At 44.7% G+C, this 20,676-nt stretch overlaps 2 protein-coding genes across 7 annotated transcripts in view; one reads left to right on the top strand and one right to left on the bottom strand.

Annotated features, from left to right (window-relative positions):
• Positions 1-271: 271 nt before the first annotated feature.
• Positions 272-20,025, top strand: CHRNA3 (cholinergic receptor nicotinic alpha 3 subunit). Of its 6 annotated transcripts, none has more exons than XM_037833300.1 (8): positions 272-559; positions 990-1,624; positions 2,347-2,486; positions 2,597-2,641; positions 3,824-3,933; positions 9,501-10,512; positions 17,326-17,450; positions 19,909-20,025. In XM_037833300.1, exons 3-8 carry the CDS (start codon positions 2,466-2,468, stop codon positions 19,937-19,939), a joined length of 1,344 nt encoding a protein of 447 aa, XP_037689228.1. In that variant the 5' UTR covers positions 272-559; positions 990-1,624; positions 2,347-2,465; the 3' UTR covers positions 19,940-20,025. The 6 variants fall into 6 exon arrangements, with proteins under 6 accessions (XP_037689228.1, XP_037689227.1, XP_037689225.1 ...); XM_037833299.1 differs by having other exon boundaries at positions 990-2,151; XM_037833297.1 differs by having other exon boundaries at positions 990-2,250.
• Positions 16,622-20,676, bottom strand: part of CHRNA5 (cholinergic receptor nicotinic alpha 5 subunit) — a 52,577-nt gene continuing 48,522 nt past the window's right edge. The window contains exon 6 of the mRNA XM_037833303.1: positions 16,622-20,008. Within this exon, the coding sequence (XP_037689231.1) occupies positions 19,847-20,008 (162 nt within the window). The 3' untranslated portion in view covers positions 16,622-19,846. The remainder of the gene's footprint in view (positions 20,009-20,676) is intronic.

The following is a 20,676-nucleotide window of genomic DNA, read 5'->3' as shown; positions in this document are numbered from 1 at the left end:
CCAGAGAGTGAGGGAAGACACCACGCGGTACAGGGGCGAAAGACACCGAGTCCCCTCCCTTTGGTGCGACCTCGCTTGCCTCCTCCGCTCTGCCCACGCACGAGATTCGGGAAGCTCCACTCGGGCTGCGGGTGCTCCTCCCGCCTGGCCCGAGCGCTCCTGGGCGCCCGCGGGGTGGGCGGGGCCCCCACAGCGGCGGGCGGGGCCCGACGCCCGGGGATCGGCGTGAAGCCGGGAGGAGCCAGCGCTCGGGCGCGCACCGAGCCCCGCGCGTCCTCGGCGCCTGCACTGCTTGGTGTCCGCGGTTAGCGCGGGGATCCCAGCGTGCGAGGCTGTCTCCCCGACGGCGGCGTCCATTCTTTCAGGCTCAGTCGGCCCTTAGCCGGCAGGAAACCCCGACCTGCGGCGCTCCCCTGCCTCCCGCCCAGTCCGCGCGGGGTCTCCGACCAGCCCTGCCGACGAGTCATGGACGCCCGCCGGCGCCGAGCCCGCGCGCAGGGGCTTTCTCAGACCCGGGCGCCGTTTCCGCTACTGTTGCTGCTGCTGCTGCTGCCGCCAGGTGCGGGCGCCTGGGCGCGGGCAGAGGGTGGTCGGAAGAACGGGCGCCCCAATTCTGGGCGCAGAGTCCGAAGGGGACGGGAGCGGAGCGCAGGGAAGCGGAGAGATGGGGCGCTGGGGAGGGCGAGGCTGGGGGCGCCATTCCGGGGGACTCTGTCCCTGCGTGGACGCGGACCCGGCTGGCGGCGAATTGGATAGGGGATGCTTTTTTCCTTACTGCTCACCGTTCCCGAGAGCCACTTGGGCGCTTCCACGAAGGCGCAGGGAGGGCTCCGGATTGTTGAGCCCTTTAGGTTCGGGCCCGGGGAACTCCAGGTTTGAGTCCTGGTCCTGCTGGTCGCCCTGCTCTGAGCACTGGTTGCCGAACCGGCGCACCGAGGCCTCCGGTTTCACTGTCCACATACTGCCCACGTCCTCTTTTTTACATATAGGTGGAGAAACTGAGGCCAGAGAGGGCTAAAGACTTGCCCAAGGCCAGTATGGGTAAAGGGGGCCGTTTCGGGACTGGGGCGGGAGTGTGTCTTTCCTCCTCGTTCTCGGCTCTCCGTGTTTCTTACCCTCGCGGGGCGCACTCCCTGCCTCCCAACCTTGACTTTAGAGGAACCCGTTAAGCACTCGGGGGAGAACCCGGGCCTGGCCCACCGCCAGAAGGCTCTTTGGGAGGCCTGCCTGTGGTTGAACTGATACCGAGGAGCGGGGTCTTGGCGTGACCGCGAGGGCTCGTCTGCGGGCCCAAAAACGGGTGGTCGGTTTTGAGAACGCTTTGGGGGTGCTTTCAGGACTCTGTTTCTGCTCCTGCTGCTGAGGCCCTCACTACTCAGAGTGCTTGCATTCCCTCCCCCTACCCCCCATCCCCCTATCCTCCCCATCCTCGTCCTCCCTTTGGCCCCTCCTTTAACTCTGGGGACAGGGGGGCAGCCAAGATGCCATTTCAAGGACTGAAGTTGGGTCCAACTTCCCCAAGGATTCCTCTCATCCCTTCCCCATGGGTGTTCCCAGATCTGTAAGTGGGAAGCAGCAGACAGCTGACCTAAATTGCCACATCTGTGCTGGGGTTTCCAGACAGGTAAGGATCTTCCATCAGGATGTGAAGGCAGCGTCACCTGTGGGTCACATTCTGAGATTATCAGAGCCACGTGGGTGCCTCACTTCTAAACGGCTTGCGGCCACAGCCCTGCAAGGTTCTGGGTAGGGTAAAGGGGAGCCCCAGACCTGAGCTGCAGTCTCTCACCTGGGCGGCCCTGGGTGGTCCTGGCCCTGGAGTAGAGTGGTCATCTCTCCATCATGAAAGCAGTGAGGGCTAGACCCAGTAGACTGTGCTTGCATCCCACCCCTGCCCTGTAGTAACAGTGACCGTAAGGATAAATAATAGTTCTTGAGCTTTTACCACATGCCTGGCACTGAGCTAAGCACTTCACTCACAACCCCAGGAGGTGCAATCATTTATAATCTTTATTTTTACAGATACAGAAACTGAGGTTCAGACAGGTTAAGCCACTTGCCTGAACTCACACAGCTCATGGGGTTTGTCAGGATTTGAACCAGCTCTTTCCAGCTTCAGAGCCCAGACTTGCAAACACTGTGCCTCTCTCTGTGTGTGACCTGGTGGAATCCCTGTCCTTGTTGGGCCTCAGTTTCCCCATCTGTAACTCAAGGAGGCCTGAAAGTCTGGGATTCCACAGAGTATCCCCAGTGGGTGTAGGGGAGACTGTAGGAGGGTAATATCCCTGGTGGTGGGGAGGGACAAGGTACAGTTTCCCCAGGATCTGACAGGGCTGTTTCCCTCAGTGGCCAGTGCCTCTGAAGCTGAGCACCGTTTGTTTGAGCGGCTGTTCGAAGATTACAATGAGATAATCCGTCCTGTGGCCAATGTGTCGGACCCGGTCATCATCCAGTTTGAAGTGTCCATGTCTCAGCTGGTGAAGGTGGTGAGTGCCAGGGCCACAAACTGTGGTCGTGGGGGGTCTTTCGGAAGAGGCTTTCCTGGAGCCAGCCTTGTTTTTGTGATTCACCTGTCTGCTTTAATCTCGCTCTCTAGGATGAAGTAAACCAGATCATGGAGACCAACTTGTGGCTGAAGCAAGTAAGGGTCAGGCCCTGCGCCCTGCTGCCCCCTGGTGGTGCTCACTGTATTTGCTGTCCATGAGCCAGGAAGGGCAGGGCCCAATGACCGACCAAGATCCGCTTCTGCCCAACAGTGTGGGGGTCACTGATGGGGCTGGTGTATCTCCTTCAGGGCTTGGGGTCAAATGCACTGCACTACAGTCCCCCCTGAAAGGGCCTCAAGTCATAGAAGGACAGACTAGCCTGGAGGAAGAGATCTTCTCTATGGTCATATAACAAAATGGGACAGACCTGGGACCGAGCCTTGGCCCCGACTCTAGGGCAGTTCCTGAGGCCACATTCTTCCCCTCCTCTTGCCAGAAACTCCCCCTTGATTCAGAATTAGATGTTGATGGAGGTGGGGTGTGGTGGAGGCTCTAGATTTTCCGGGTCTGATTGAGACCAAAGAAATCATCTTCCATATGGCCTCCCCAAGGAGGCTTTGTCCAGCCATGCTGAGAGAGAGATAATGACCCTGTTTTACCAAGTGCTCAGCTCACGTAGCCTTTCTCCTCGGGCGGCTGGAAGGCCAGGTGGGCATGGTGCCCCCCACCCCCAGCTCTCCATGACACAGGTTCCCTCTGTGGCTGCAGCCTCACCTCCCCCTCCTCAGGAGCTCAGGGCTTGGACCTCCCAGCCTCTGCACCCAGACACTTCCTGGGCCCCGAGGGGATCATGACTCCTTTCCCCCGAACCCTTTAGAAGCCAACCCTGCTTAACCTGGAAGTGGAAGAGGGTTCTGTGTGTGATTGAATAGCACCCTCTTATTGGGGCTTATTGGGGAACCTGTCTGAAACCCCCCCCCCAGAGAGCCATTTTGGGGGGTGGAAACAGCAGGAGCTAAGGCATGGAGCTTGGACACTGCTTCTAGAGTGACCTGAGAAAGCACTACCAGTCCTTCTTTGACTGATAAGGGCTGGGCTTGTCCACCATCATGGAGGCAGTGGCTCCCATGGAGCCAGGCAGTGGCCTGCAGACTCTTAGTCTAGTGCTGTCTCCCCAACTGCACCCATGTGAGAAATTGGGCCGGTGAGGTCTGTGGCACTGGGCACTCAGTGACATGCAGCAGGGATGGGGCGTGACCAAGTTGCGTCATGTCAAGAGGAATAAGACCCTGCTGGTCCTTTTGATGTCCGTTCTCCCTCCCTGCCTCCTCTCCCAGATCTGGAATGACTATAAGCTGAAGTGGAACCCCTCCGACTATAATGGGGCAGAGTTCATGCGTGTCCCTGCACAGAAGATCTGGAAGCCAGACATCGTGCTGTATAACAAGTAAGATACTGGGGTGGCCTGCACCCTCTCAGGCCTATCAGCTTAGGCTCCGGGTCTCGGTCTGCTGTGGCTTATTCCCTGGCCTTCCTCGGGCCTTTTCCAAGAGGGCTTGATTCACTCAGCAGGTATATGGTATTTACTGAATATCTACTAGATGTCAGGCACTGGAGATACTGTGGTTAGCAAAACATGGCCCTTCCCTGCCTCCGGTAGTTTATCACAGCAGGGAACTCAGGCATGAATTATTATATCCAAATACGTACTGACAAGCTGGAGGAAGGGCAAGGAAGAGAAGAACTGTGGGGGGTGGGCACCTGCCCTGAGGCCCTCACTAAGACTCAGCCGTCTATGAGGTCCCAGCTGGGCCCTGGGAGGTTAGGACCCCAGGAAGGCTTCATTCTCTTCCTCACCAGATGAATCAGCCCCCGCCAGGTGCCTGACCCTGTACATGCCAGCAGGGGAAGGGTGGAGTTCAAAGGCAGTCCGTGTTTAGTCTTTTCCCAAGACAACACAGCATTTATAAATTAAGTTTCTTCCATGCAATTTGTGTCTGTAGTCTGGTCCATAGAGAAGTGGGACACAAGATAAACTCAGCTGGTTTGCAGCATTTTTTCCTTGCACTGTTAAGCAGTCATAGAAATCTCATGGCCTAAAGACTCTTAGGGAGCTGGGCAGGGTTTAGAGAATTTCTGCTAAGCTAGAATTAAAAAAATGGGCAAAACTTTTTATCATGTTTTGGGTTATATAGCTGTTTTCTGGCTAGTGGTCTTGGGTGAACAGCTGGAGTATTTTAAGATGTATGATTTTAACAATGAGAGACATAAGGAACTCCTTCAGATTTGTATGTGGAGAGGAACAGATAAAATAAAGAATTTCCTTGGAATCTGAAACCAAAAATCACACTTAAAATCATCCAGCGCTGCTTTTCTCTCCTCATTAGAACTTGTATTTCCCAGGATTGGCCTTCTGTTGAGAGATTCTCTTCATTTTGATACTCTAGAAATAAAACGTTTTTTTCCTTATTCCAAAGTTTCTCCTATGACTTTTGTTTTCTGAAGTTCATACTCTAGTAGAATCCTCAGAAAGTGCTCCTGGACACAATGTACCCTAAGTTCTTGCAAGTTCGTAACTGAGTGTAGCCTTTATGTTTATACTTTTGGGTCACTTTGGCTGGATATAAAATCGTTGGCCAGTAGTTTCTTCCATTAAAGTCTTCAAAACGCTGCCTCGTTGTCTTCTGGTATGAAGTGTTGCTGTCAGAATTTTATGCCAATCTGATTTTCTTTTCTGTGTGAGTAGAGTGACTTTTGAGAGTGAAAGGGGACACTATTATTATGCACGCCAGGACCACAGATGTAAAACAGGACCGTCCTGGGCAAGCCGGTATGGGTTGTCACCTTGTTTATAAGTGGATTGTTCTTTTTGCTTGGATACCAAGAGGAATTTTGCCTTTGTCTTTAAAGTCTAGTTGTTTTACCAGAATGTCTTGGGGTTGACTCTCCTGAGTAAATTTTCCCATGTGGATAAACCTTTTATTGAGTTAAGAGTTTTTGATATTTTTTTCTGTTCCATTGCTTTTATTTTTCTCTCCATGGTTTCCATTTTTACACATATTGGAACTTCTTTGCCTGTATTATTAGGATATTATTTTCTCTCAATTCTGTTTCTGCTTAATTTTAAAAATTTCTCCTTTTGTCTTCTATTTCCATTACTATGCTTTTTCCATGTTGTCCATCTTACATTTCTTCTAGTTCAGTCTTTATTTCCAAAATGATTTTTCTTCCTTTTTCCTAATTCTTTCCTAAGTTCTATCATTTCTTTATACATCCTGTTGTTTAGCCATATTATTTCTTAGCTTTTCTGTTCTGATTTACAGAAACAGTTTTTACAGTTTTCTTAATTTCTTTTTGCATTATTTGTAACATCAGATTATAGCTTTCATCTGCTTTGTAGCCATATTTTTCTGGTGTGCCCTTATCTGCTGATATGTTATTCAGTTATTCTTTTTGTGTATATTTTTAGTGTGTTAATATGGGATTTAATCCAGTTTTTTTCTCTTGCTCATGTAAAATGCTGTACTTTCAGGAATACGTTCCTATGGGATGGGAGCAGGTAAGTGTAGGTCTTGCTCCACCTGCTTCCGAGATCCCTCCTCGAATTGTTATCTTGAAGCTTTAAAAAGCCTGGCATCTGTGTAGCTACCTCCCCAGTCTAAGAGCTGCTGCTTCTGGACACCTCCTTCTCTGGTTTCGGAAACTTGTTTGTCTTCTCACCCCCAGTTTCTGCCCTGTTCAATTTGGATTCTACCCCAAGCAGCTTTTCCTTTGGGTGGGTCTCTGTTCGGTGGGAAGGGAGTATTTGATGGGCATTTCTGAGATCCTTGAGAGCCGAGTTCATGTTCACTGGCTCACTTCTCTGCAGATCCTTGGAGAGTCCCATAGTCTTTTTTTTTTTTTTTTTTCCCCGCTCTGCTCCACAAACCGGAGCCTGTGGAACCTTCCCTGTTTCTCTGTTTCACTGGTTACTTTCAGATCCACCTGCTGAGGATTTCATGCGGAGAGGGTCCTCTTTATTAAGGGGCAGGTATTTCTTGGTGATTTCTGTGTCTGGGGCTCTCAGGGCATCAGAACTTCCTTTCTCTCCCCTCAGCTTCCTCCTCCTCAACTCACCCTGCTCAGATCCCACACAGGTCCTGCTGGTGTGGGTGGTTTGACCCCGTGCTCTCTTAGCCTGAGGTTCATAGGACACTGTAACCTAACTCTCTCGACAGTGTTGTCAGTGAGTTTTGTCTTTTGTGCTCCTACTTGCCCTATTCTTCTGAGGGAATTTGGAGAGATTAAAAAAGCTGACACCATCAAAATCTCTTTCAAACCCTCACCACCCCCCACACCACTTACGCTCTTAATCTTCCCTTGCATTAAAGTAATACTTTTGGTCGTGTTTGTACCTGTCATGCCTTCTTAATTTTTTTTAATTCAATTTTATTGAGATATATTCACATACCATACAGTCATCCATGGTGTACAATCAGCTGCTCACAGTACCATCATATAGTTGTGCATTCATCACCCCAATCTATTTTTAACATTTTCCTTATACCAGAAAGAATAGAAATAAGAATAAAAAATAAAAGTAAAAAAAGAACACCCAAATCGTCCCCCCCCACCCTATTTTTCATTTAGTTTTTTGTCCCCATTTTTCTACTCGTTCATCCATACACTGGATAAAGGGAGTGTGATCCACAAGGCTTTTACAATCACACTGTCACCCCTTGTAAGCTACATTGTCATACAATCATCTTCAAGAGTCCAGGCTACTGGGTTGCAGTTTGATAGTTTCAAGTATTAACTTCTAGCTATTTCTTAATTTTTTAAATCAACCTACGTGGTTCAGCAGCATATTTCTGAGACCCTCTCTGGGGCCGTCATCTCTTGGGTTCCTCGTGGGGGTGAGATCATCATTTATTTCTTGGTCGTTCATTCAATCAACACATATTTACCAAGTTCCCACCAAGTGGCTGTTCCAGACCCAAGTCCCAGCTGGGTCTCCGTCGTCTGCCCCAGCGGCTCCCGGGCCCCTGGTCTGGGTGGACGCAGCCAGGGTTCTCCACGGGCAGCAGCCACAGTGACCGGGGTCCCCGCATTCTGACAGGCTAAGGCTCTGCCACAAATTCTCTGCCGGATCTTGAGCAAGTCGTTCCTGTCCTCGGGCCCTCACTTTCCCCTTTCATAAAATGAAACTTGGACTTAAGAAGGGGTTGGCAGGCTTTTTCTGGAGGGGCCCATGTGGTAAATATGTCAGGCTTTCTGGGTGGGCCATGTGGTCTCTGTTGCAACTACTTAGCTCTGCCATTGTAGCGTGAAAGCAGCCACAGATGATATGTAAACTGTGTTCCAGTAAAACCTGCAGAAACAGGCAGCCAGATCCCTGGACTAGACCCTGGGCGCTGAAGGTCCCTTCCTGCTCTGACGTTTTGTCGATCCAGGATGTGTAAGGAAAGTTGTTCAGGAGGCTTCCATCCTCCCAGGGTCTTTTCAAGCTTCTGCTTAGCGCAGCCCTCACAGGGGCTTGTTGGGGGCTGAACACAGGTCAAGTCCCCTTGGGGGCTGTGTGGATGCCTTCTCCCTCCTCTCCTTAACCACTCCCTTTTTCTGCAAGCCAGGAGCCAAGAATAATCTTCTTGTGGGGAATTGAGGGCACAGTTGGGGTGTAGTGGGGCTATGACTGTTATAACCCCCAGCATGGTGCCCTTGGGGCAAACTAGGCAACACTGGTGATGGTGGGTAGTGGCTTTGGCAGCAGGTCTTCACGTGTCACGATCGTCCTGCTCAACAGAACCACGTGAGCGTGGCAGGCCACGGACCAGCAAGGAGGGGAACGTGTACCAGAAAAGTTCCCCTTCTGTTTTCACACATTCTTATCCAGTAACAGTAACAACACAAGGGTATCCCTAAATGTTTATGCTTTGTAATTGCTCTTCATCTCTTTTGTTACGGGGCCAAGGGGTATGATGGTGGTTCCTTTTGAAGGGTTTGAGTGCCTTCAAATGTAGAATTCCGAGAAATCCCATAGAGCGGCTCCAAGGGAATATTGAGAACCTTTACCAGGCGGGGGCATTGTGGGGACCGACTGGCCAGCCTTACTCCCAGATAACCTCATCTGGCTGCTGCAGAAGAAATCTGCAGGCAAGATTTGACAGGTTATTTAGTTTATCATAAGCAGATCTTATAAATACCAACAAGATGATTCTAAGATGTGTACTTCTGTATAAAAAGAAAGGAAGAGAGGAAAAACATGGGAAGAAAAGGACAAAGATAGGGAAACTGAAGGTGAAGGAACCTGTTAATGCTGAATTTGAAAGACAAGGAATCAGAAAACAAGGTTATTCATTCTAAGATAGTGCTAGGAAGAATGGGGAGTGTGGCAAGCTTCAGAATCAGAATCTAGAGGTAGGACTTGGTCACAAACCCACAAATGATTCATTTTCATGGAGTGGCTCCCACAGGTGGTCCTTGTGTCCCTTTGTGTCTCACACATGTGCAGTGCACATGCTTTGGGCACCTGGTGGTGGCGGGGGAGGGGGATGATGAATGAGGAGATGCGGACAAGGTCCAAGCCACAGGGACAGCAGGAGGCAAATATCCTCAAACACCACCTAAACACCCAACTCCATTATGGCCACTTATGTCCCATGGAAAGAAAACTTAACGTGCCATTTCTTTAAAGGGATAAATCCCTTTCTGTTGCATGGGGATATCTCAACAAATACCAAATCGGGAGCTGTACTATTGAGGAATGAACTGGTGATGTGACCCAGGAGTGGTGAGTGTGTCATGTTGAGGAGGGGTTCTGGTCTCAATTCTGCCAGCTCATCAGCTTGTTCCCTTCTCTTGACCTCAGTAACCCCATTGGTAAAATGGGGTGGTGAGTTAGATGGCTTTTGGCCCCCTTCGGCTCTCACAGTCTGTAGTTCTACACCTACAAATAATTTCTTGCTGTTTACTTGATGGCGGCGTGAGAAGCTGTACTGACGAACGTGTTGCATGGCCTTCTTTTTGTCCTTGCAGTGCTGTTGGGGATTTCCAGGTGGATGACAAGACCAAAGCCTTACTCAAGTACACGGGGGAAGTGACTTGGATACCTCCGGCCATCTTTAAGAGCTCATGCAAGATCGACGTGACCTACTTCCCATTTGATTACCAAAACTGCACCATGAAGTTCGGTTCCTGGTCCTACGACAAGGCAAAAATCGACCTGGTCCTGATCGGCAACTCCATGAACCTCAAGGACTACTGGGAGAGTGGCGAGTGGGCCATCATCAAAGCCCCTGGCTACAAACACGACATCAAGTACAACTGCTGCGAGGAGATCTACCCAGACATCACGTACTCACTGTACATCCGGCGCCTGCCCTTGTTCTACACCATCAACCTCATCATCCCCTGCCTGCTCATCTCCTTCCTGACCGTGCTCGTCTTCTATCTGCCCTCTGACTGCGGCGAGAAGGTGACGCTCTGCATCTCGGTCCTCCTCTCCTTGACTGTGTTTCTCCTGGTGATCACCGAGACAATCCCGTCCACCTCTCTGGTAATACCCCTGATTGGCGAGTACCTCCTGTTCACCATGATTTTTGTAACCTTGTCCATCGTCATCACTGTCTTTGTACTCAACGTGCACTACAGAACCCCAACCACGCACACCATGCCCACGTGGGTCAAGACTGTTTTCTTGAACTTGCTGCCCAGGATGATGTTTATGATCAGGCCAGCGAGCAACGAAGGAAACGTTCAGAAGTCAAGACCTTTCTACAGTGCTGAGCTCTCCAATCTGAATTGCTTCAGCCGTGCAGACTCCAAAGGCTGCAAAGAAGGCTATCTCTGCCAGGACGGGATGTGTGGCTCCTGCCACCACCGCAGGATAAAGATATCGAATTTCAGCGCCAACCTTACGAGAAGCTCCAGTTCTGAATCTGTCGATGCTGTGCTGTCCCTCTCTGCTTTGTCTCCAGAAATCAAAGAAGCTATTGAAAGCGTCAAGTATATTGCTGAAAATATGAAAGCACAAAATGAAGCCAAAGAGGTAAGGACATTTATTATGACATTGGTCATTCATTCATCCAACAGACATTCATTGGTTCCTTGTGGGGTAAGGCATAGGGTGGAAGTTAAGAAATTGGTTTCTCAAGTCAGGAGCGTGTGTTCAAACCAACTTACCAGCCACATGTCCTTGGATACGTGTTAGCTCACCTGACCTGGCTGAGCCTGTTTTCTCATCTGAAATGGAATGACAAAGCCTGTAAGTTAACCACTGGGCTGCCAGCAGTTTGGGCCACTAGAACACCTGCTGCCGAGAGAGTGGGTTAGGAGATAGGCTGAGATAGGTGGGATTATCTCCAAGATTCATCAGCTGAGCTTATGTTTTTATTTTTACTTTCTTACTATGTTTTTTTTTTCCATTGAGGTATAATTTACTTAAAGTGGAATATCTTAAGTTTACAGCTTGATGAATTTTTACATAATGTATACTCCCATGTAACCACCATCTAAGTAAGAATTGGAAACATTTCCAGGGCTCCAGCAAGTTCCCTCTGTGCCCTTTCCCAGCCACCGTCTCCCTCCCCACTCTGACCACCATCGTGATCACATTGATTCGTTTTGCCTATTTGTGAACTTCTGTAAATGGAGTCTCATAGTATAAATGTTTTCGTGTCTGACTTCTGTCACTCAGCATTCTATTTTTTAGGTTTATCCTTGTTGTTGCCTTTTTTTGTTGTTGATGTGTGTGTAGCATTCCACAATATGACCATACCACTCTATTTTTTTAGTTGTTTGGTTATTTCCAGTTTGGAGTTATGATGAATAAAGCTGCTAAGCATTCTTACACCTATCCTTTGGTGAACAGATGCTCCTTTCACTTGGATATATACCTAGGCGGGGAATTGCTGGGTCATTGGATAGATGTATTTTTAACTTTAGTGGATACTGCAGGTTTTCCAGTGTGTGTGAACCAGCTGACGCTCCTGCCAGCAGAGTTTGGGAGTTCCAGGTACCTTGCATCCTCACCAGCCCTGGTGGAGGGGACTCTCCCCGCTGTTTTCATCTACATTTCCCTGTTGCGTAACGATCTGGAGCTCTTTCTCATGTGCCTATTAGCCATTCGGATTTCTTCTTTTGTGAAGAGTCTATTCAAATCTTCTTGTCCGTAATTTAAATTGTGTGAACTTATTTTCATTTCCTCCCCAAATCTTACATTAGAACTAATGCCACGTACTAAAGATAGGAAAGTTTTCACTCAGTGATGTTCTGTGTTCTATTTTTTCTGTGCCAAACTGCTTTCCACAGCGGCTCCGCCATTTGATAGTCCCACCAACAATTCAAGAGTGTTCCTATTTCTCCACATCCTCACCAATACTGGTAGTTTTCATTTTTAAAATAATAGCCATCCTAGTGGGTATGAAGTGGTATTCTCAATCTATTATTAATAAGGAGTTTAATTAGTAATAATACTCTTAAGTTCAGACTTAGGGCTAGGATTGGGTTACTGAATTAGGCGACTAGTTAGCGAGCTTCTTGAGAGCCCTGGAAGGCTCTGCCGGGGAGGTTCTGCCTGCCCATCTTCCCAGGGCTGGTTCCGCTGTCCTGCTTACTCTCCAGGTCTGGGAGGAGTGCATGAATCCAAGCCACCTGATTTCTCTTTGCTTGAGACAGGCTGTTTCCTGTATGGTTGAGATGTACGTATTTCATTCATTCCCTTCAGAGCCTGTCATATGTACAATTATTCATTACTTTACATTTGTTGTAATAATTCTTTTTCAGGTTAAATTTCTGCCATCTTATTTCATGTTTTCCATTTAGTATCTATATATTTTTTGCCTTATTTCTAGTCAATCATTGGAAAGTTCAATATTTTTTCTGTTGGCTGAAAGCCGTGTGTTCTATTTTTTCTTTCTTTCAGTAGCTGATTTAGACCCACATGCAAGTGATCTTCTGAATCTCGGTCTCTCGTATTTCTCTAGCTCTGTGTCATGTACTCCACTCTGCTCTACCCTCCCTCTGACCTTCTCCACCTCCTTGAGCACACTGGGTCTTGCTAGAGCTTTAATTCTGGATTTTTACGAATATACTTTTTGTTTTGCTCATCCCTTATTTTAGTCTTCAATCATGTTTATGAAACCATATTACATACCCTTCATGTATATCTTGTGTTCTCTTGGATTTATTTCTCTTATTGGCATACCTTCTCAATAGTATTTATTGGTTAACCTCAGGCTTAAACATTTATTGTGCTCTCACCTTTTTTTTAAAAAATTGTTTTATTGGGATATATTCACATACTTTACAATCATCCACACTGTACAATGAATTGTTCACAGTACCATCATATAGTTGTGCTTCATCACCACAATCATTACTCCAAAATAAATAAATAAATAGAAAGAATGAAAGTAAAAAAGACCACCAAAAACATCCCATACCCCATCCCACCCTATTTTTCAATTAATTTTTGTCCCCATTTTTCTACTTATCTGTCCATACACTGGATAAAGGGAGTGTGAGCCACAAAAGTTTTTTGTTTTGTTTTGTTTTTTTGAAAAGGAAAAGATGGTTTATTATTTACACCTGCAGGAAGACAAGGGCAGCTTTCCCAAATCTGCCTCCCCAAAGTGTTTCTTCATTTGGGTTTTATACCCAGGTTCAGAGACAGAGAGAGATAATCATTTAATTGACATGCAACAAGAGTGATAGACAAAGGCTTATCTATATCTGGGAGGTTTGGGGCAATCTCCCAGTGATTCTTTAATTGGCTAAACCCATTAGAGACAAAGGGAGTTAATTATTTTAGTTAACATGTAACAGGTTTGGAGAACTTCAATAATTTGTAATTTCCTGTTTTCTTCAGGAATTAGATGACACCTGGGAAAAGTGTTTCCAGGTGTTTAGGGAAATAGATGAAAAGGCTTTATTCATATCTGGGTGCAGACTTTATATACTGCTTCAGACTTTACATTTACAAATTGCTCCTTTGTGAGAATAAGAGCTTCCATTATACCTGTCTCTAGCTTTGAAAGTTACATTTTAAGGCTACTTGACAATTTCCTGCTTGCTTACAGTTTTATGATTATATTTTAAAAAGTCACTGTTACAATTTCCCCCTTAAACAATATTCATTTCCAATCTTGGGAATTGGGCTGTTGTTCGTCCTGGCTGCTTCATGCTGACAATTGGGGCGAAGTAATTAAGGGGTCATCTGGTGAAATCTCTGACTCCTAACTTGTAGATATTGTCAGCTTCCTTCGGGGGAGAATGGATCATTCTTAGCCAGAGTTCTAGAAGATGAAAAGAGTTTTATATATATTTGAGTTATTATTCAAGTACCATAGAAATGAGAGGCATTTGACTAGGACAAGAGTAGATACAACAATTAGGAAGACTATAAGCATGGTTTGAAGAAGAGTGTGTAACCATGAATGACCCTATTCCTGAAGGTAGCTAACTGAATGGATCGGAAAAATTAGAATTATCAACTGGTGTACTTACAGTTAGAACTTGGTCATTTAGGTGTTCTAAAAGAGAAGAGATGTTACCAGATTTATCAGGAATATGGGCACAGCATTCTGTTTTGACTATGGCACATGTTCTCCCTCGTGAGGCAGTGGGGATATCTGGAATTATTTTATTCTGTAGTATTGTTCTGCCGCAAGGTTTTCACGATCACACAGTCACACCATGTAAGATACATAGTTATGCAATCATCTTCAGGAATCAAGGCTAGTGGGTGCAGTTCAACAGTTACAGGTATTTCCTTCTAGCTATTCCAATACACTAAAAAAGGAGTATCTATATAGTGCATAAGAATGCCCTCCAGAGTGACCTCTCAACTCTATTTGAAATCTCTCAGCCACTGAAACTTAATTTTTTTTTTCATTTTTCTTCCCTCTTTTGGTGAAGAACTTTCTCATACCCATGATGCCAGGTCCAGGCTCATCCCCAGGAGTTATGTCCCTCATTGCCCGGGACATTTACACCCCTGGGAGTCATGTCCCACCTAGGGGGGAGTGTGCCCTCACTTTTAAGTGAATGTTTAGTTGGATGCAGTATTTTAGGGTTGAAGTTCTTTTCCTTAAATATTTAGAAAATATTACTCCATGGTCATTGTGCCTGTCACTTTTGGAGTTTCTAGATAATCTGAGTGTTGTTTCTTTGTAAGTGATCTATACTGTCTTAGAAGCCATTGGGATTTTCTTGTAGAGAAATTTAATGACTTCAAGCACAACGTGTATGGATGTGGTTCCGTCCTAAATTTTCTGGCATTCTTATAAGCCATTTCATTCTGAGGTTTTTCATCTTTTTTTTTAATTCTGGGAAATTCAAGGTCATTTCTCTCAAGCTTCCCTGCCCACCATTTTTCACTTTCTGAGCTCCTGTTCTACAGATCTGGACATGTCTGCTTCAGCTGCTCCACCTCTGCATTGCTTTTACACTTCCCACCTCTTCATTCCTTTCTCCTACCTAGCAGAGTCCTCAATCTCATCCCTCACCTCACGGCTTCCTTCCTTGGCTGCATCTCTGCTTGCCACTTACCCCAGCTGTTGAGTTCTTTATCACAACTGTTCTGGTTTTCACACCTGTCTTTCCACTTGGTTCTCTAGTAAAACTGCTTGTTCCTACTTCGTTTCAAATATTCTCTCTCATCTCTGAGGGTATGTTTAAGTCTTTGACCTATGTGCTCCATAAATTCTCTTTCATATGGCCAAGTTTGTGTATCCGGGGCCTGTAAACTCACTTTTTCTTGAGGGTGTCAGCCGTCCTTGCTGAATTGTGTTCGGGGGAGATGCTCAAGTCCAGGCCCCACCTTGTCCCGCCTGTAGAGGCCCAGATAGAGGGCCCACATCACCGCCGGCCGGGCTAGACCCCCGTTTGAGGTGCTCCTCCCCTCCAGTGACCCAGCCACTCAAGGGATGTGTCTCCCATCTGGTACCAGTCTCCTCCGGGTCCTGTTCCCTGGACTGAAGTTTCTCAGTCCTTGTGGGGAGGAGAGAAGCCTCAGGCTGCAGCTGGCCAGCAGGCACCTTCTCTTCTCTTCTCTTTAGTCAGGTTTTGCTTTGCTCAGAAGTTTCCCCCAAATCTGCACCTCAGGGCTGGGAATGGGCAAGTTGAAAAGGGGCAACATGGCAGGAAGAAAAGAGCACAACTCCAAAGCTCACCCATCTTTCCATCCTTGGAAACCTTCCTCCCTGACCGGGCCCACTATTCCCTACTGCATGTAGGTATACACCAGTCCACACCTCCCCAGGTTTCTTATGCTCTTTAAAGCATATTTCCCTCCTGCTTCTGTGGCATCTCCAGGATTAGGCAGGAAGAGGGAGCCAGCAGCTTGGCTTAGTTCAACATTTTGCTTAACACTGAGACTTCCTGTAGCTCATCCTTAGTTCCAACATTTCCGGAGAATGGACAGTATCCTCATGTGATATAAAATTCATTTTCACCCACCTCTTCTGGCAGAACTTGTTGTATTCCTGGTTTAGACCCGAGTCCCGTCTTCCCTCACTAGGCTAAACTGTGTGAACTGCTGTCAGAGATTCATGCTTGGATGAGACTTTGTTAATCAGCATTACTGTCAACACATACTGTTCATTGAGGACTCCATGCCAGGCACATTATTTCATTTAATCCTCAAAATGAAACTCTGAGGAGGTACTGTTGTTTCCCCATTTTTATAGATGAGGCTAAGAGAGGTCACACAATTTACCCAGATTCTCACAACTAGAAAGGAGCAGAGCTGGGATCACAATGTGAGTCTGTTGCAAGTCTCCACCCCGCTGCCTCCTAGAGCCTTGGGTTTAGCAGGTGGTGAGAGGGGGTAAGAATCGCAGGGTCTGTTGTTGTATTGAAGCACTTACAAACCAAAGTCTTAGGAATTCAAAATAAAGGAACTTGTGGCGGATATAGCAGTATAATTCTTTTTACCATGATTTCTTAGTGTCACCAAGAGGACACACTTACTCAGGCTCATAATGGTGCAATACAATCCTTGTCTCCCAGCCCCATTTCAGTGCACTTAATTAAATTACTAAATCACATGCTGCCTCTTTATTATGTGATTATTTCCTCAAAATCAGTTGATTCATGGTTCTCTTTCTCAATTCAATTATGGTTTCTCTGCTTTCTCAATTGTCTAGGCATATAATTAAACAATTCTTCCTATTTCAAACAAATTGAAACTATTTTATGTAGAATTAGTCTTGCTGCTCCGTCCACCTTTTATTTTACTGCTGGCAACTATTTATGATTTTCAAGCTCTTCTATAACTCTATAGTCCATGGTATTTCGGGCTTAATAATTAAAGATGACATTTGGTCAGTTGGGCATGCAGAGGGGACACTGGGAGAGAAAGAGTGATAATGGGCTTGCCCTGATGTGCTTATTTCATTTTTGAAACAAGGGGACAGATGTTAAAAGGAAATTAACATCTAAAACTGGATAAGAACTAGGACTTGTAAACAATGGAAAATGATGCTGGATTGTATTAGCCATTCTAACAAAGGCCCCAAATCATTCCATAGCGTATAAGTCAAGTGCTTGGTTTTACTAACTTTATAAATTGAAATTCAATTTAGAAAAAAAGTTTACATATACATTAAGACATTTCTGATTTGAAACAAAGTTAACATGACAAAATATTTTATACCTGTTTCTTCACAGGATCAAGAGAAACAAGAACGGTAGATTTCTTCACATTACATTAATTAGAGAAAAAAAGTTCTTGCATATTGGAGACAAAATGGCTTCCACTGCAACATATTGAATATTTAACATTGAAAATGTGTTCAGTTCACTTTTCCATTCATGCTTTTTTCCCCTCATTCATGATTTTTTGTTTTTGTTTTCTCAGATTCAAGATGATTGGAAGTATGTTGCCATGGTGATTGATCGAATTTTCCTGTGGGTTTTCATCCTGGTGTGCATTTTAGGGACAGCAGGATTGTTTCTGCAGCCCTTGATGGTCAGGGATGACGTGTAAGCACCGAGCCGTGCACTTGCCCGAGGGGTGGGGGGGCGGGGTGGGGAAGGGGCTGCTCCATAACAGCAACTCACTGTTTGTCATCAGGCCACCGACTTTGTTTCTGACGCTCCAAGGTTTACCTGTTACCCAGTTGTCTTGAATTTGTTCAAAAAAGAATCATGCAAGAAAAATGTCCGCGTATTTATTATGGATAAATGAACATTTAACTGGCCGTTTTGACAAGATAAATGAATAAAAATGTCAAAATATAACTTTCATGGGGATAAACAGTATGCTGTGCTATGGAACATGTTAAACTGGGCTAAGTACGCACACCGTCCCCTTTTTCCTAGTGGTTGAGACATAACTGGATAGAAAAACTTGCTGTTTGGAAACGCTGAAACCTTACTTGGTTCAGTATTGTACCAGATTTCCCAATGGGTTTTTAAGTAGCCCATGATCTCAAGTTTTACACTATTTCAGCTGTACCCCCACTGTTACCATTTCTTACCATGCATTTCTTGTTTGTTTTTCACGAGTTTAAGGGTCATGCTTCCATTTCAGAGAGCTCAACTATTTATCTTGCATAATTCTAAGTTATACCATTAGAAATTCTGCTGAACCACACATTCATTATTAATGAACTTCAAAACAGGGTTTCTCAACCTTGGCACTGGGACATTTTGGGCTGGATAATTTAGTTGTTCTGGGGGCTGTCCTGTGCATTGTAGTGTCTCAGCAGCATCCCTGGCCTCCCCCCAGTTGTGATAACCAAACATGTCTCCAGACACTGTCAAATGTCCCCTTGGGGACAAAGTTGCCTCCAGTTGAGAATCACTACTTTAGACAAATTAGTAAGAAAGATAGTAACCCATGCCATTCCGACTCTCAGTCACCACTGACAGAGGGCATTTTAATCTTTTCACTACACATGATGCTTTTCCTATGAGAAAATAAAACTTACAAAATTGCAGCCCACTGTGACTCATGTTTCAGTAAGTCAAGAGGAAGAAAGATCTTTATAAAATTTATGTATATAAAAGATTTTTATGTAACAGTAAGGGATCTAGATATATGACTAATTATGGCTGTATATATGCTAAGATAGCTAATAGGCAATTTAAATGTATCAACCAGACTGTCACTCAAAAATGGCTTTAAACACCTAACTACAATAAAATGTAAATTAAACAGGGTCCTTCTGCCTTCTAAGTGTTGACTTGAACTTAGATGGGTTATTTACTACAAATAAATAAGGTATTTGCTTAAGAACTAAGAGTTCTAAGTTATATGTAAGATTTCTATCAGTTTTTTCTTTGTGGTCATGGCTGAATGGGGGACACTTAGAGATGAAATTTAACTTGTTTAGCTGTGCCGCATTACACCATACTGAATACTAATAGGCTAAGACTAGATTACACTTAAAGACCTTTGCAACGCATAGATCCTATTGTAATTATTGAAATGAAAGAGATAAAACTGAAGCATTACAGGTGTGGAACAATGTGCTTATACTTTTTAGAGTATCATCTTTTTATCTCAGAAGATGGTTTTCTCATAGAATGATTTAGTAGCATCCATAGACATGTTTTAAAATGGGATTCATATAATTCTAGTGGATTATTCTAAAATCAAGGACATAGACGTTACATTTTCTATAGAAGATGGTTCTATTGATTATGGAAAATGTGGACAAGGGGATTAAAATTAATGTTAAGGATATGCTACCGCATGGCCACAGGAGTTGTCTATTGTATGATTTTATATTGAAAGGAGAGCTGTAAAAATAGTTAATACAACTATTTTGAGCATCTAAAGAATAACGTAAGCCTTAAAGGAGTTGTCAGTTTCCATTTTTCATATTTTAAAAAAGTTTATAGAAAAGCAGCATCACTTTAAATTGATATCATACTAAGTATGATATTTAGCTTATTTAATACAACAGTATATTATACTAAAGATTAGCTGTTTCATCATGAATGTAGGTCCAAGAGATTATCTTTACCAAAGACAGAAAAAAATTTAAAATTAGTCTTCAGCTGGAGTTTTCCAGTGTAATTAATGGTGAACTTTACTGCTGAATATAAATTAGTATTATTTGCCAGGACATAAACATTAAATTTTCTCTAGTACAGTTCTGGTCATATTTTGCTGCTCTTTTTAGAAGACCAAAAGTTATTTAGTCAGTTGTTACTTCAGTCATGCAGGTAGATGTTCTAACAGGTGATCTAATTAAGATAAACTGACCGTCGCAACTATTAATCTGCTAAAAGCTTGCATCAAATTTTTTTTCCTTGATTTTTACATCAAATTTTGAACACAATTTACATTTTCATAATTTTATAAAAGGTGTCATAAGATATATGTGTCTTGTGGTAACTAAATTCATACTATAACCCTTTGGGAAGTATTACTCATTTGCATTTCCAGTATGAACTGGTATTATTATATTTGCCCATTTATAAATAACAGGAACAAAAAGGCCAAGCGATCCAACAATTGAAACCAGAAGAAAAGTCCACAAAAACATCCGATCCAGAACCTGGGCTATGAATTTCCAATCTTCAACAACCTGTTACCAAAAAAACACAACACATTATAATAATTAAAGGTACATAATTTTAAAATTATATACATATTTTATAAGTAGCTTATTTTTACAGATTATTAATGAAAATTAAAATATTTATACTATTTGGATATTTTACAATAAACTAAAAAAAGTTTCTTTATTCTTATTCTATATGATTATTTTGGTTAGTTGTTCCTGCCCAGTAGGGCTACTGGTTTCAATTTTTAAGAGAATCCAGCTTGAGTTTAATTTTAACAGGCTTACAGAGGATAAACCTAATGGTCCTGGAGGCTCATTTCCTCCCCCTTTTCACAACTTTAGCAGAGAACTGGCTTGGCAGATCCAGTTACCGCAAGGTAAGGGCAAGCTGAGATCAGCCTCTGAGCAGAAAGGCTCCCCTCTCTACAAGGCCATTTCCTTGACCAGGGGCTTCCCTAGTCCCCTGACCCCTTAGGAAGCATGAGGATTCTCCATAGGCACTGTGCCCCAAGTTGTGGGATAATGAGAACTTAGGAGTTTATAAACACTCCACCACTTACCTGCTTCTAAGTTTGCTCCCTGGAAAAGAGCCCCTTTTAAATCCCTTTACTTTGTAGACATTTATTAAATTCCATCTCAATCTACATCACCTAAATAATATCTGTTTTAAAACTCCCTCATAGCTTCAG

This window comes from Choloepus didactylus, chromosome 4, assembly GCF_015220235.1.
Source record: "Choloepus didactylus isolate mChoDid1 chromosome 4, mChoDid1.pri, whole genome shotgun sequence".
NCBI lineage: Eukaryota > Metazoa > Chordata > Mammalia > Pilosa > Megalonychidae > Choloepus > Choloepus didactylus.
This window is presented reverse-complemented; position numbering and strand designations above follow the sequence as displayed.